We start from the raw sequence: 15877 nt of genomic DNA, 5'->3' as shown, positions 1-15877 counted from the left end.
CATTATTTTTTGAGCATTGTCATTTTTATGGTAACCTGAAAGCTGCCTCCTGCTACAAACTGCAGAAGATTCTGTAAACTATCCATAATCAGACAAGAAGCAACAATTTGCCTAATTTCCTGGTAACTGTTCTTTGCCAGCTGACAAGAATTTCATCAAGGCAGTCAAACAATACAGACAGCTTTTCTAACCAGACAGTTGGGAACTGTCCATTAAACTGTCCAGAAAACCCTTCATTAAACTACAGATGAGAGGAATGGGTTTGAGTTGCAGTTTGTTATCGGTCTATTTGGGGAGATGCCAGTATTTCAACTATCCGTGCCAAACCAGCTCTCTACAACTGTTCCATTTTTCTGGAAGGAAAAGAACATTAATTTTATCTGCAACATACTTGAAAGTTTCAGGATCAACAGGGCAGAGTCATCTGAAAGATATTTTTGAGATGTGAGTTCTCTAGGCTTCCTGAATAATGTGAAGGCTATTTGTTAGATACGGACATGGATCCAGAGGAAGAGGAAATATCAATTCATCAATTCCTAGGATGCAAAAATGACAGCAGTGCCCAAAATGAGCTGTTCTGCTGCCTGCGAGCACCATAAGCATCGAGTAGTAGAAACCCATCACAGCTTAAAAGATTTCCTATGTGACACAGACTAAGAAATAAAACTATAAACTTAGAAAATAGTATAGAAAATTATTTTGAAGATATTTTAGTCCAATGATGTTTAAGGGAAAGATTACGGGCAGGGAAGTGCAGATCAGAATCTCACAAGAAGAAGGAGGGATTTGAAACTATATACGCTGTCTTCTTCTGGGAAGATGGAATAGATGTACTTTTCCTTGTTCTTTCCACTAAGTACAACAAAAAACCTCGAATATTATATATATGTATAAAACAAACATAGACTCCAATAAATTGAAAAGAGAAGGTAGACTAATTAGAGACCTCAGCACCTGAGGAGTGACACAGTGGTGAGTTCCACGGATTTTCTCATAAGTCCCAAAATTGGAGCTAATGAAGCCAGTAATCCAGAAACGCCAAGGAGTACAGACAAAAAATTAAAAAGAAGAAGAAGAAAAAAAGAACAGCCTGCTCTCTTTAGCCAGAGTACCAGGAAAGGGACAGCCTAGCAAGAGAGAAAATTTAGACAATAATTGCTCTACCTTAGTCAACACCACAGAAAAAAAATGACAGTCCTACCCTCGCCAGCAAGGGCTCAGTGGAGAGTCTAGACTTACAACCTTGGGAGGCAATAACAAGGCAGCCCAATCTCTCTCTGTGTCAGTGTGGCATCACAGGAGGTTGAGTGGAAAGCCGGGACTCTCCTACCCGTACTGGCCGCTAAGCTTTTATATACAGAATGGATAAACAACAAGGTCCTACTGTAGAGCACAAAGAACTATATTGAATACCCTATGATAAACTGTAATGGAAAAGAATATATATAAAAAATAATGTAAATATGTATAATTGAGTCACTTTGCTGTACAGCAGAAACTAACACAACATTATAAATCCACTATACTTCAATAAAAATAAAATAAAATGCAAGTTAACTTAGAAAAAAAAACCCTTGGTGGTGTCAGTGGAGACCACAGGGGTGGGGTCTTGACTTCTACCCCAACCAGCAGTAATGAGGTGCCCCTCCCTATCCCTAATGGGACAGTGTCAGAGGAGTTCAAACGGAGAGTCAGGGAGACCATCCCTGCTCTATGAAAACTCCTGAACAGTAAGATTTGATGGGCCTCTGGATGATAACATGCAGGAAGGGTGGCCCATCCCAGTTCCAATGGGACAGAAGATTCTGTGCTTGAGACCCTCCTGGACCTCATCCTATATACTTCTTCATCTGGCTGTTCATCTGTATCCTTTGATGTCCTTTGTAATAAATCACTAATCTAGTAAGTAGACTGCTTTCCTGAATTCTGTGAAGTTCATGAATTCTTGCTAGCAAATTAATCAAGGAAGGGTTGTGGAAACCTCTGACTTATAGCCAGTTGGTCAGAAGCATAGGTAACAACCTGGACTTGTAATTGTCATAAGAAGCGGGGGACGGGGAAAGTCCTGTAGGGCTAAGCCTTTAACTTGTGGGATCTGACACCATCTCCATGTAGATAGTATCAGAATTGAGTTAAGTTGTAGAACACACATCTGGTGTCAGAAGTGAAGGTGCGGTAGTAGAGTACTGAGAGTACAGGAGACACACAGGAATGTTTTTCCTCCAGAAAATCATACAGAGAATATTCTCTGATCGTAACGTTGAGTTAAAGAAGCTAGACGCAAAAGAACACATACTATCTGAGTTCATTTATGTAACTATGAAAACCATATGCAGGTGGTAAAACTGAAAACAAGGCAGTGATTATCATAAATGCCAGAACAGAGGTTCCCTATGATAGTGGTAGTGGGGAGAGATGGAGTTGTGATTGGAAAAGGGCACACAGAGAACTGCTGGGTGCTGCAAAGTTCTATTTCTTAACCTAGGTGGTAGCTGTACATTCCAATAATGCATTAAGCTTTACATACATGCTTTTGCTCTACTCTATCCACGTTTAATATTTCACAGTGAAAGAAGTTATAAAAATAATCTTGTATTTGCAAAAACATTGACTATTTCTTAAAATTTTGTTTTTATTATTCATTTATGTGCTACCACACGTCAGAAAAAAATTGATGGTAGGTCTTCTTATGATTCCTACCTAATAAGGTTTGGGAGCACGATCATTCCTAAGATCCTTTTTTTCTGAATAGAAAAACAAAACCACAGACCTACTGCATCAGAAACTCTGGGGGTGGGGCCCAGAAATCTGTGGTTTAATAGGCCCTCTTGGTGATTCTGATGCTCGCCAATGTTTGAGAACCACTGGTATAAGCACACACATAAATTATCCTTGTGGGCTTCCCTGGTGGCGCAGTGGTTGAGAGTCCGCCTGCCGATGCATGGGACATGGGTTCGTACCCTGGTCTGGGAAGATCCCACATGCCGCGGAGCGGCTGGGCCCATGAGCCATGGTCGCTAAGCCTGCGCGTCCGAGGCCTGTGCTCCGCAACGGGAGAGGCCACAACACTGAGAGGGCCACGTACCACAAAAAAAATAAATAAATAAAATAAATAAATAAATGATCCTTGTTATTTTCACGGAGTAACAACTTCATCTTCAAGACCTTCTGAACTTGAACCACATGCTTAGAGCACCTGGCATCGTACACCTACAAGCACCTGTTCTGTCAAAGATTGTACTGGCTATTGTGCAAAACTGACCTGGAGACCTGATTCAGCCATGGGGAAAGAGGGAGCAATAGATCATGCCCACCATGTGTGAATGGCAAAGTCCATCACCAAAACTCAAGCCTCTGGAATGAGCATCCAAGATCCAATCTCCTAGAAGCATTTAACAAGTATTAAATTGGTAAATTCTATTCCCATTAGCCAGAGTGTACATCCTTGATAGGACTCATGACCACCACTGGGGATGAGGATAAAACAAACTACTTCCTTGCATAGCCACATTTGCTGAGTGGCCCCAGGAGACCTCCTTCTTTAGTTAGGGCTGAAGAGTCCAAGAACACTATCCTGTCTGAGGCAATGAAAAACTTCCCTCCATGTTTTAGGCTGGTAAGGACTGAGCTGTCACAGCTGTGCATGAGGTCAGCTGCATGTGTGCTAGGTATTCATGATGAGACACGGTTCTCAGCCTCGAGATGATGATAATTCTGAACACTAACCCTTATGCACCAGCATCAACCTTCCCTGAAATGAAAGCACTAGAGATATGCTGCCAATTCATTTCAGTTAAAACAAAGGTATTGCCTCTTCCCTCTCAACCAGAAGAAAAACCTCTGGAAAAAGGTTAATTTTCTGATTCTGAGAGACAGAAAGTAATCTAGAGTCAGAGATCTACCAGACCAACTGCTTCACCTCTGTAAGGACTTGAAAGAGGACTCAGAGAGTCAAACACTTCGAGGGCCTGTTACACGTTGTCAAGGCAACCACAACCCCGAGCTCTCACAATGGGAATCTTCCCAACCAGGTTTTCAGGCAATCACTTGCCCTAAATTCTTTTTGTTTTAGGCTATTCTTTAAATTCTTTTAAAATAAAAACCATTAAAAATATATCTTTCTATTATCCTGGAACCCTCATTATTTCTTGGAGTTTAATCTTTCCTTTCGAATGTCTAGTCTTCTATGTAAATAAAACTCCGAGGTAGTAAGGGTCTTGAAGCAATAATAATTTTCATTTTGTAATCATACAAATCATGCTGTCTTTGAAAATAAACTCATGCAGGTATGGTCCAAAGGGCGTGTGTTTTGGATGAAAAGAGAGTACTGGTTCCAAACCATGATTATGACATGAGGGTGGGGAAGAAAAGGCTACACAAAGACCAGCAGAAGTGCAGGCAAACAAACCCACGGAATAAGAAATACTGATAAGACAACCAGTGAAATCTGCAAAATGACTGGTATTCCAGGATTTTATGGTATTATCATTAATTGTTTTAGGTGTGATAATGGAATTGTGAAGAGGGAAGGAAGGAGGGAAGGAAGGAGGGAAGGAAGGAAGGTGAGTCAAAGAGAATGGATGAGAATAAGGGAATGGAAAGAGGACAGTGAAAGGGAAGAAAGACGGGGAGAGAGAGAAATAGAAGCAAAGAGATGCAAATAGAAGCAAAGCACCATCTGCACATGGTGGAGATGCCACAAATGCCTCAGCAACCCCCTTAATTTATGTAGGCTGTGCAGCATTGATGGATAAAACTTGGAAAAGCTCGACATCATAAAAGCCTGTCCCAGTAAAAATTCTGATGGAGCCCAGTTCCGATGTGCCTCTTCCACTGCTCCAGGATAACCACACTACACATCCACATTAGCCCGCTCAGCCTTTGGGGAACATGGTGGGGGGCACACTGAGTTCGTTTCAATGGATGACTGTCTTGGGGGCAGTAATTCCTATGTTTGCCTGGCCCCAACGGGACTGATGGGCAAAGCCATCAGTCTTATTACTGGGCACCAACATGCAGAGAAGGCAGAATGGAGAAACACGAGAAGGAAATCAAACACAGGAATTTAAAATCCAGTGAAAATGAGTGCAAATAAAATTTCATAAGATCTCCATAGTAAAGAAACTCAGCAGAGTCAGCTCTTGATTACTCTAGTAAAGGAGACAAGAAAAGTTAATCCAAACATCATTTATGCCCAGTCCTATGTTCCTGTTTTGTTTTGATTTTACATTGGAGTATGAGTGTTTGGGGATTGCTCAGCAAGCACCATAAACAGCTAATAAAGCCCTGCTCTCGCAGATTCCACAGGCATTACTTTGAATCCTATCTGGTTTGGATGTTTTTTTCCTTTCGTATACTTGTCTGGTTTTGAAGGGAACTCCTAGGGCACTGCTCCCCACATAATTATCCAGATGACTCCTGATAAAAATCAAGCCCCAGAGTCTATGCCAATCAAAACACAGCCAAGGCCTGGTCCAGAACCAGCTCAGGCACCAGAGCACTGGTGAGATGGTAGAGATCAAAGTCAGAGACACACTTGCCTCAGTGGGCCATACCACACAACTTAGAAGCTAACTATGTCACTGTCACAAGGAACTCACGGGGGCATCTCCTAGGACCAGTGCATGATCACCAAGGCCATAATCTGAACCCATGAGAGCAGAATGCAGGGTCACACCCTCTCCAGAAAGGCTGCCAGTTATTCCACAAAGTAAGTGCTCCACAAAAAAACATGTCTGATCTCTCTCACTGCACAGTTTGGAATTTTATCTCCTCTTCACTCTTCCCTTAGTAGATGTTCAACTATTCAAATTCAGCTTTCAGTTTCTTACTTTCCAAATCGAGATGATACAAGCTACTTGCAGAATAATATCTGAAAAAGTGAAACACAGTGCTGAGCTAAAAGACATCATTTGATTATCATTCTGGCTCACTATTAATTCAAGAAATGTATACTTTTTTCCTTTTAATTCAGAGAATTAAGCATTTTCTGTAAGAAAGATGAGAATGCAGCTCCCGAGCTGGACCATTCCTACAGGGATTCCCATCCAGGCAAAGACAGGAAGAATGAGTCCATGACCCACGTTTTCAAGTTAGCTTTCTCCACCTGGGGGAGGAAGATAACATTTCTGAGCCATCGTATTTTTTAAATATTCTGTTAACTGTCAGATACCCATCTGCTTAATTATCCAGTTTTTATGGGACTTTAGGATTGTTATTTGCAAAGGGTACAGATCTGCCTTGTCAATTAAATAAACTATTCCTGTACCTCCTCACTCTGCTGCTCTATATGACCAATCAGATTGTAAAGGTTTCATTAAAAAGCAATGGTGGATTTCTGCGAAAAATGGCGTCAAGAACACATGTATCTAAACTTGTTTCCATTACTCCCATTAAAATGACCAAGAGAGGGCTTCCCTGGTGGCGCAGTGGTTGAGAGTCCGCCTGCCGATGCAGGGTTGTGGGTTCGTGCCCGAGTCCGGGAAGATCCCACATGCCGCAGAGCGGCTGCGCCCGTGAGCCATGGCCGCTGAGCCTGCGCGTCCGGAGCCTGTTGCTCCGCGGCGGGAGAGGCCACAACAGTGAGAGGCCCGCGTACCGCAAAAAAAAAAAAAAAAATGACCAAGAGAATATAAAGATGGGGGCCGAGGTGACTGCACGAATACAGGAAATAACACAGGTGCCACTGACACGCCAGAAATGACAAGGAATTTTGGCAGATGGGACTAGGTTGAAGAAAAATACCGTAAGCCAAATAGCATCTCCCCCTCTTAAGGACAGACTGGGTTCTTGAGAAGCAGGGCTCTGGCACCCCTTACTTGAAACGGCAAATCCAGAGGGGAGAGTGGGCTACAGAGCAGGTAAAAAGCCCACCAACTGGACACGCCTGTCTGTGGTGCCTCAGAAGCATTTGAAGCAGTCAGGGTGTCATAGGGGCATCTGTGATACCACAACTCACACCCGGGTAAAGATCAGAGCAAAGAGAAAGATGCCCCAGGAGCTATGGGTTCCCCAAACCCGGACAGAAATGAATGAGGCAGAGAGTATGACAGAGCTTCCACTCTGCTCCCCTCATGCTGATGGATCCCTAAAGTGATACACTAGTCCACTTCACTCAGGAAATGGGGGAAAAATCCACAAGGTGTCTATGAAAAGCTTCTGAAACAAACAAGGAGAGCACAGCATTTCAAACTTGTAAAAAGATTTATTACAAGAAGCAAAAATAATTTTTCAAGAGCATCACCTTGTACTCTCAAGAAAATTTTTGAACATACACAGTCTATGAAATGAGATAAGATAGCAAAATAAGAAGAAAAAAAAAGCAGTTGGCCAAGAGGCTTGAGAAAGAAAATGGGAACTGAATGAGATGAGGAACACTAAGAATCAATCTAAAAATACAACAGCATCACTGTCTGCATTAGAAACCATATGAAGCAGCCCTGGTTCAATAGAAACTGAATCAGTGATGTGGAAAGCAAACATGAGTTCTCCCAAAAGGTAGAGAAGAACAAAGGGACCAAAATCATGAGAAAGATGGTGAAAACAATGGAGGACAGTGAACAGAGCAAACACTCAAAGTCAGTGTTCTTGAGAAAGAGAGTCTAGAAAACCAACAGGAGGAAATATCTACACTGCAGATCAAAAGTGGTCACCAAGCACCAGGCAAAATTAAAATGAAAGGATGGACACTGAGCTACACTTTGATGAAAATTTTAAATGGAAAAGGCAGAGACAGGAGTCCGACAAGCATCAAAACGAGGGTAGAAAGATCACTGTATTACAAAGAGATGATCTGGGCTGGCCTCAGACTTCTCCATCAGAGGCCAATGGGCCAGATGGTGGTCATTCCATAATTCTACACATGTGATTAAACTGTACAGAACTACTACTACTACTCCTACACACACACACACACACACACACACACACACACACACTGTGTGTACATATAAAAACTGGTGAAATCTGAATAAAATTTGTACTCTAGTTAATAGTAGTGTGCCAATGTTAATTTCCTGGTTTTGATATTATATTATAGTTGTATAAAATGTTATCATTGGCAGAAGCTGGGTGAAGGGTCCATAGGATCTGTCTATACTATCTTGGCAACTTCCTGTAAGTCTATAATTTGTATTTTTTTAAGACAGTAAATCAAGGATCAAGGTCTACTAAAGAGATTTGAAAGAAAAAAGAATTCCATACCCCAGGAAGTTGCTGGTCATAGGTGAAAGCAATGAAAAGTCATTCCCCATTATGAAAATAACATGCAATATCGGAAGATTCAAAGCAAGAGCTAAAATATCTGAACATTTTCTTTCATGAATCTAAGTTGTGAAAATGGGCAATCATGCTCTATAAGGTCATGCTCTATAAGGTCTATGATGAGCACTGAAACTAGTTAAGAAGAATTCAGTTTAAGTAATTTGCTATGAAAATGATTCTAAAACCAAAAGCAAAGATCTATGTTTAAGGAATGATACATGATAAGAAAATTTTCAATAAGAAGAAATTAGGGGGCTTCCCTGGGGGCACAGTAGTTGAGAATCTGCCTGCCAATGCAGGGGACACGGGTTCGTGCCCCGGTCTGGGAAGATCCCACATGCTGCGGAGCAACTAGGCCCGTGCACCACAACTACTGAGCCTGCGCGTTTGGAGCCTGTGCTCCGCAACAAGAGAGGCTGCGATAGTGAGAGGCCCGCGCACCGCGATGAAGAGTGGCCCCTGCTTGCCGCAACTAGAGAAAGCACTCACACAGAAATGAAGACCCAACACAGCCAGAAATAAATTAATTAATTAATTAATTTAAAAAAAAAGAAGAAGAAGAAATTAGGCCTAAAATCTCAGAACATACCCAAAAAACCCTCTGGAAAATAGATTTAGAAAGTGGAAAGTGTGGGACTTCCCTGGTAGCACAGTGGTTAAGAATCCACCTGCCAATGCAAGGGACACGGGTTCGGTCCCTGGTCCAGGAAGATCCCACATGCCGCAGAGCAACTAAGTCCACGTGCCACAACTACCGAGCCTGCGCTCTAGAGCCCACGAGCCACAACTACTGAGCCCACGTGCTGCAACTACTGAAGCCCATGCACCTAGAGCCCATTCTCCGCAACAAGAGAAACCACCACAATGAGAAGCCCAGTCACCGCAGCAAAGAGTAACCCCTGCTCGCTGCAACTAGAGAAAGCCTGCGTGCAGCAATGAAGACCCAACGCTGCCAGCTAATCTCCTTATCTTATTGACACATGGGAGGCAAAAACATATGTTCTGTTTTATTTTTTATGTTGATACTAAACACGTGGTTTAAGACCCTTACAGCTATCTTTTAGCACAATAAAGAATTGCTATACTAGTTATAAAAATAAATACAAATAGCTTACACTTCCCTGTTACAGACAAAAACTTTAGATTAGCTAAAAGGTTTCCCCCATATGCTTTGTCCATCTTCCAATTTTTTTTAATTAATTGTATCCACAAGTGATGCACCAAAAGAATTCAACAAATAAAAGATAAAATTTTTTTCAAATGGGCAAAATATATCAAGGAAACAGAAACACAAGATAGTAGGGATGGCAGTGTCAGTATCAGACAATAAGAAGAAACTTCTGTTACCTGGTATTAGAGCCAATTATAAAGCAACTGTAACTAAAAATAGCTTAGCAATGACATAGTAATAAATGGATCAAATGAACAGAAACAGAACTTAGTGTATAATAACAGTGTAAAAGAAGATGGTTATAATAAAGTTAGCCTTTTAAATCAATGAGGAAAAGAATGTTTGAAAATCAAAGACAGAAACAATTGGTTATTCAGAAAAAGGAGGAATTCCTTATCTTATATCATATACTAAAATAATTCCAGTTGAGTTAAATGCAAAAATTAAACAAAAGATTGAGAATAAAAATGTATTTATCTGAAAGGCCTTTCCAAGTACATATTTGTGTGCTAACAATAATCCCACTACAAACAAAATGCAAGGCAAATGATAAATTGAGGGAAAATATTTGTAACAAAATGAAAATCATTAAGAAAAGGACAAACACCCTCTAACTATATAGGCAAAAGACATGATTAGATTATTCACACACACACTCCCTCCCCAAATTCAAACATTCATTAAAAGCACGGGAAAAACTCATCACTAATAACAAAAGAAGTACAGGTGAAAACAACTATATAATAACTTGGGAGTGTAAATATGTATAACCTTTATGGAGGATAATTTGGCAATAGCAAAGTAACATAAGCAAATTATACCTTTAAGTATCTTTAAATTCAAGTACTGTAAGCTTTAAACTTGCTCATGGTTTTTTGAGAAGTCATATTAAGGAAATAAAATATGTGTACTAAAGTATCTGCTCCAAGTGCGGGGGGTGAGCACAGCAGTCATAAAGTGGCCAGTGGATTAGCCCAGCCCTGCCACTTGGGTGACCAGCAATAAAACGATGTCAATAAAATCACCCACATTTTAGAGCTTTCTAGAGATCTGAAGAGAGAATTATGGGTGCCTGGCCCATGGGAATTGTTCAGTAACTATTAGACACTGATAGAAGGGGTGGCGATATTTATCTACAATCCTGCACTAACAGGTTCAAAATCCCTTATCTGAAATGCTTGTGGTCCAACTGTGGTGCTTCAGAACTAAGACCTTTTTGGATATGAAAAGGTAACAGTATATTTACCTAACTAGGTCTGGGAGAGCACCTAGTAATCAATTACATCACTATTCCTAGAGTAAAATATATGAATATTCATTCTAAGTGAGATAAACATCAGTTCAGGTCAGGTTTTGCAGTCAAATGAGTTATAGAAAAACTTTTCGTTTTTACAGCTTTCTGGACTTCAGATTTTTACAAGAGTGATTAAGAACCTATATTTATAACAGAGGAACATTAGAATCTATCTAAATATATGATAATAAGGGGAAGGTTACATAAATTATGATACATTCATAAGATGGAAAACTACACAGCTATAAAAAGTCACTTTTTCCAAAGAATATTTAATAAACTGGGAAAATGTTCATGAATAGCAGGTAAAAAAAAGCAAAATAAAAAACACGAATTATGAATTCTATTTTGCAAAAGTAAATTATATAATATTCCAGAATAAAAGACTACAAGGAACCATACAAGGACGTTAAATTAACCACATTGTGGTTAACCACATTAACCACATTATGTTCTTCCTTATACTTGTCTGCATTTTCTAATCTTCTATGATAATCAGGAAAACAATCCATTAATTTTTGAACTATTTATGGTTGCTGTTCCTGCGTAGGACTAGGCTAGTTCTCATCCTAGAGGGTTAACAAGCCCATCTCTACTCTCAAGGATTTTACCAACGCATCTCTGGAGAGCTGAGGGCATTACTCAGTTCTCTCCACATGAGAATGCAGTTCATTCTTCATCAGCACTTCCCCACTGGCTCCTCAGGACAACTTGACTCAGGCACCAGGACTTTTTCACACCTCTACCAAATGAAACCCTGGTGACCTTGCAAGTTAGTGATAAAAATGGCATCAGTGCTACAATAAGAACTTGGTTCAACCCATGACCTTATCTAAAGAAGCTAAAAAAGAAAAAAAGAAAAAAGCAGGGACTGTTTAAACGTATTTGATTTTCACTTTTTTACTGTACTCATCAAATCGGAATCATTTAAGAAATTATGGGGGAGGAGGAGAAGGTGATTGCATTTGGGTTTGTTCCAGGTGCTTCGCATGAGTAAAAGGATATGAACTTGAACTTGACAGACCCAGCAATGAAAAGCATTTTGTGGAGTTAGTGGGATGCTAAGAGAGATCACGACATTGGTTCGTGGAGAGGACAAGCAAGAGTTCATCTTACCTAACAGACCACTCATCAATGTCTAAGGGGTGGTCTTTGGCCAAAGCTTTAAAGGGCTCAGCCGTATTTAGTGTGGGTGTTCCTAACACCCAGGTGGTCTTCACTGAACTCCACCCAGGTCTGGAATTCTCCAGTGGTTTAATACACAGTTTGAAAACATTTTATACCAAAAGGCTTTTTGTTATAAGCCTCAATTCCAAACATGGAACAAAAGAGATAAATGATCCATCAGCCTACACCTAATCACCTAAAGGGACCACATGGGTTGACATTTCATCACTTTTACATAGATTCCAATAGTCTTTTTAAACTATTGCTGAGAACACGAGAAATCCTTGTGCAAAGCTTTTGCCACACATAAATAATAGCCAACTGTGAAGTTAAATAAGAAGTTAACTCTCTTAGCTTAATCCCACAGAAAATTACTTGTTTGCAGGCAAATTATCCACTGGGGATACTTTTTTATTTGTGGAGTGCTAATCCTTCCCTCCTGCTTTCTGCCACCCTTCTTTTCCTCCTTCCTCCCAACCTGAAGAGAAGGAAGATAAAGTAAATGTGCACAATCCCCCATTCAATCAGGACCTTGGTTAAAATAAAGACCTTCCAGGAAAAAGGTGACTTACTCTATCCCAGCTGAAACACAGGCCCAGTCGATCAAGTTGTTTCCTCATGTGTCTAATATTACTGCGAAACAAAGGGAAAAGAGTTTGGATTTTAGAAACAGGAAAAGCCATAAACAAACTACACTTTGAGAATGTGAAAAGGAAACTGGAAAAGTCTAGATTATTTCAAAGGGCTTTAAGTGTTGTTTCGCCCTGGCGAAGAAATTAATTACTAAGAATCCGTGAAAATATCTGCCTAGTAGAAGACATCTATTCTTTGGACCCTTGCAAAATCCACTAAAAACCATGATAGTCTTTGGTCCTAGGGACTAACCCTTTCCCAGGCCATTCAGGAAGGCAACCCTTCTGATCTGTGCACTCCTGGCCCATCCATATGCCTGTATTCTGCACAAATTTAAGCCAAGCATTTACAAATTTAAAAGTGACTGAAAAGAAAAATCTTAACATACAAATTGCGGGAATCCAGGAGGAGCCATACAGTGCTTTGTCAATCAAAACCTAAAACCGAAAACTCTCCAACAATTGGAAAAGAGGAGAGAAGTAAATTAATCAACTTTAATATAATATGAAATATTATTTACTTTTTTCTATTTAAATTTTTTAAATTAAAAAAATTTTTAACTTTTTATTGAAATATAGTTAATTTACAGTGCTGTGTTAGTTTCAGATATATAGTAAAGTGATTCAGTTATACATATAAGTATATTTTTCAGATTATTTTCCATTATAGGTTATTACAAGACAGAGTATAGTTCCCTGTGCTATACAATAGGTCTTTGTTGTTTGTCTATTTTATATACAGTAATATGTATATGTTAATCCCAAACTCCTAATTTATTCCCCCCTGCCCCTCCCCACTATCCCCTTTGGTAACCATAAATTTGTTTTCTATGTCTGTGAGTCTATTTCTGTTTTGTAAGTAAGTTCATTTGTATCATTTTTTTAGATTCTACATGTAAGTGATATCATACGATATTTGTCTTCCTCTGTCTGACTTCAGTTAATATGATGATCTCTAGGTCCTCTTTTTTCTTTTTAAAGAAAAAGGACTAATTAATTTCTACTGTGTCCCCTTTCAGTACAAGCAGACTGAAAATATGGAAAACCATGAAGAAGTTCTCTAGGTGATCTCTGATTAGCTAACAATAGCTTATTTTAATTCCAAGCCTCATGTTAAGCATTTTACAGAAAAGTGCTTGCAACAGACTGAATGTTTGTGTCTCCCTCAAATTGTTATGTTAAAACCTAATCTCCAACGTAATGGTATTTAGAGGTAACCAAAGGTACTATGAGAGGTAACCGGATTAGTGCCTTTATAAAAGAGACTCCAGAGAGCAACCTTGCCCCTTCTACCATGTCAAGACACAGAGAGAGGACAGCTGTCTATGAACCAAGAAGCAGGTCCTCACCAGACACCAAATCTGCAAGTGCCTTGATCTCGGACTTCCCAGCCTATAGAACTGAGAGAAATACATTTCTGTTGTTTATAAGCCACCCAGACTATGGTATTTTTGTTATAGCAGCTGACTAAGACAGTGCTTAATCTTTATCCATTCATAAGAGGTAGGAACTATGACTATCCCTCCTTTACAGATAAATAAACTGAGGCGGAGAGAGGTTAAGTAATTTGCTCAAGGTGAATGGCTAGGAAGAAGGAAAGGCAGGATTTGTACCTATGTGGCCTGATTCAGGGGCCATCTTCTTTACTGCTATGCTCTAGTTGGAGGAGCATACTACTCCTCCTTGGAGGAGTTGGCAAACTTTCTGTAAAGGACCAGATGGTAAATGTTTTCAGCTCTGTGAGCCATATGGTCTCTGTCACAACTACTCAGTTCTGCCATTGTATCATGAAAGCAGCCATGACCAATATATAAACAAATGGGTGTGGCTTGTGTTCCAATAAAACTTTATTTACAAAATCAGGCAGGGCCAAATTTGGCCCATGGAATTTGCCAGTCCCTAGCCTAGCTTACATCAAACTTATACCATATTTGACCCATTTTATTTAAATCATTATTTCCTCCTTTTTTCATCACTCCCATTACTCTAGAATTAACCATAATTGGAAAAGTGGAAACTAGGGATTAGGAAGAAAAAAGACAAATAGATGGTGCAGAAGATATTTCTTTTTACAATGTAGCCTTGGGCAAGATAAAGCAAAGGGAGGTGAAAGACAATGGGGATAGACTTTGAACCGGGTAGGGTGAGGAAAGGCTTTGTGAAAGGGGCTGGAGTGAGCCCAGAACATTCTGCTGGGTTCTGGTATAAGGCCCTCAAGGCTTTATCAGGAGGGAGAGGGATGGGCACTGCTGGCCCACAAGTACATGGAAGCCTGAGGCACAGTGGGTACTGTCCTCCTTGAAGAAAGCCACACCCAGAATAAATTGGCCATATATTTCCTCGCTGAATATCTAAGTTCCTCTTCCTTCAGAATGGTGAAGGCAAAAAATTAACAGAATTTGCAGAGAAAATTATAATGTGGAATTTGTATATGGCTCAAACTACAGTCACGAAGATGAAGAGCACTGTAGAAATTTAACAAATGTCACCCTTTCCTTCTCCTTTTTCCTTCCAAACGCAAATACTCAAAGGAAGAATAACTAAATAACAAAGCATCCAAATGAACACATGAATGATATCCAAACCCTCTTTGTTATTTCTTAGATAAGAATACAGTGTGCAAAAAGGCAAACACCAAATACAGACAATCCTGTTTATCGCTCGGCAGACTGCAATGTTTTGTTTGCTTTACTTTCTATTTCTTGTGCACAGGTTAAAAAAATTGTTTAAGGGTTCTGTATACAAGTGCTTGAATATGCCTGTAAACACATACCTCTGTGTCCAACTTTCTGGATGTAGATTCCTCTCGATCGCAGCATTTTCGGCAGGCAATCCAAATGCATCCCATCCCATGGGATTGATAACCTAGCACCCAGAAAGGAAACATCAGCCGTGGCAGATTGCTAAAATCTTTATCAGTATTCTCTTCTGGGCAATGAGCAGGCATTCTCTCTTTCTAACACATCTTATCCCTTTCCTGGATGATTTCAAACTATGCTTTTGAAAGCCAGCTGGCTATCTAAGACGTAAGCACAGAAGAGAATTTAGAAGGTTATACACCAAGGTGCCAATAGCAGTTATCTCTGAGTAGGTATTTTCGTGACTATTTTTTACTTTCTTCTTCTTCTTGTCTGTATTGTGTGTAATGAACCCAAAGCGTTTTTCTGACATTATAAAAAGTTTCTTTTAATTTCAAAAATAGGTATATATAAAAATATATATAGGCATTCAAAATGCTCACCTCGTGCTAGATTTTCCAGTTAAGGAGTTGTGCTGTCCAATAGGGTAGCCCCTAGCCACATGTGGTTATATAAATTTAAACTTAAATTAGTTAAAATTAATTAAAATTTA

At 39.8% G+C, this 15877-nt stretch overlaps 1 protein-coding gene across 13 annotated transcripts in view; it reads right to left on the bottom strand.

Moving 5' to 3' along the window:
* The window catches only part of LARS2 (leucyl-tRNA synthetase 2, mitochondrial), a 282370-nt gene that overhangs the window by 124798 nt on the left and 141695 nt on the right, over positions 1 to 15877 (bottom strand). For all 13 annotated transcript variants that reach the window (XR_010946973.1, XR_010946974.1, XM_067754091.1 and 10 more), the window contains 2 exons: positions 15300 to 15391; positions 12467 to 12527 (listed from right to left, as the gene is read on the bottom strand). Coding sequence is in view for 11 of the 13 variants with exons in the window: in XM_067754091.1 (XP_067610192.1) it covers positions 12467 to 12527; positions 15300 to 15391 (153 nt within the window). In the remaining 2 variants the exon portion in view is untranslated. The remainder of the gene's footprint in view (positions 1 to 12466; positions 12528 to 15299; positions 15392 to 15877) is intronic.

Source organism: Pseudorca crassidens, chromosome 10 (genome assembly GCF_039906515.1).
Source record: "Pseudorca crassidens isolate mPseCra1 chromosome 10, mPseCra1.hap1, whole genome shotgun sequence".
NCBI classification, from domain to species: domain Eukaryota; kingdom Metazoa; phylum Chordata; class Mammalia; order Artiodactyla; family Delphinidae; genus Pseudorca; species Pseudorca crassidens.
This window is presented reverse-complemented; position numbering and strand designations above follow the sequence as displayed.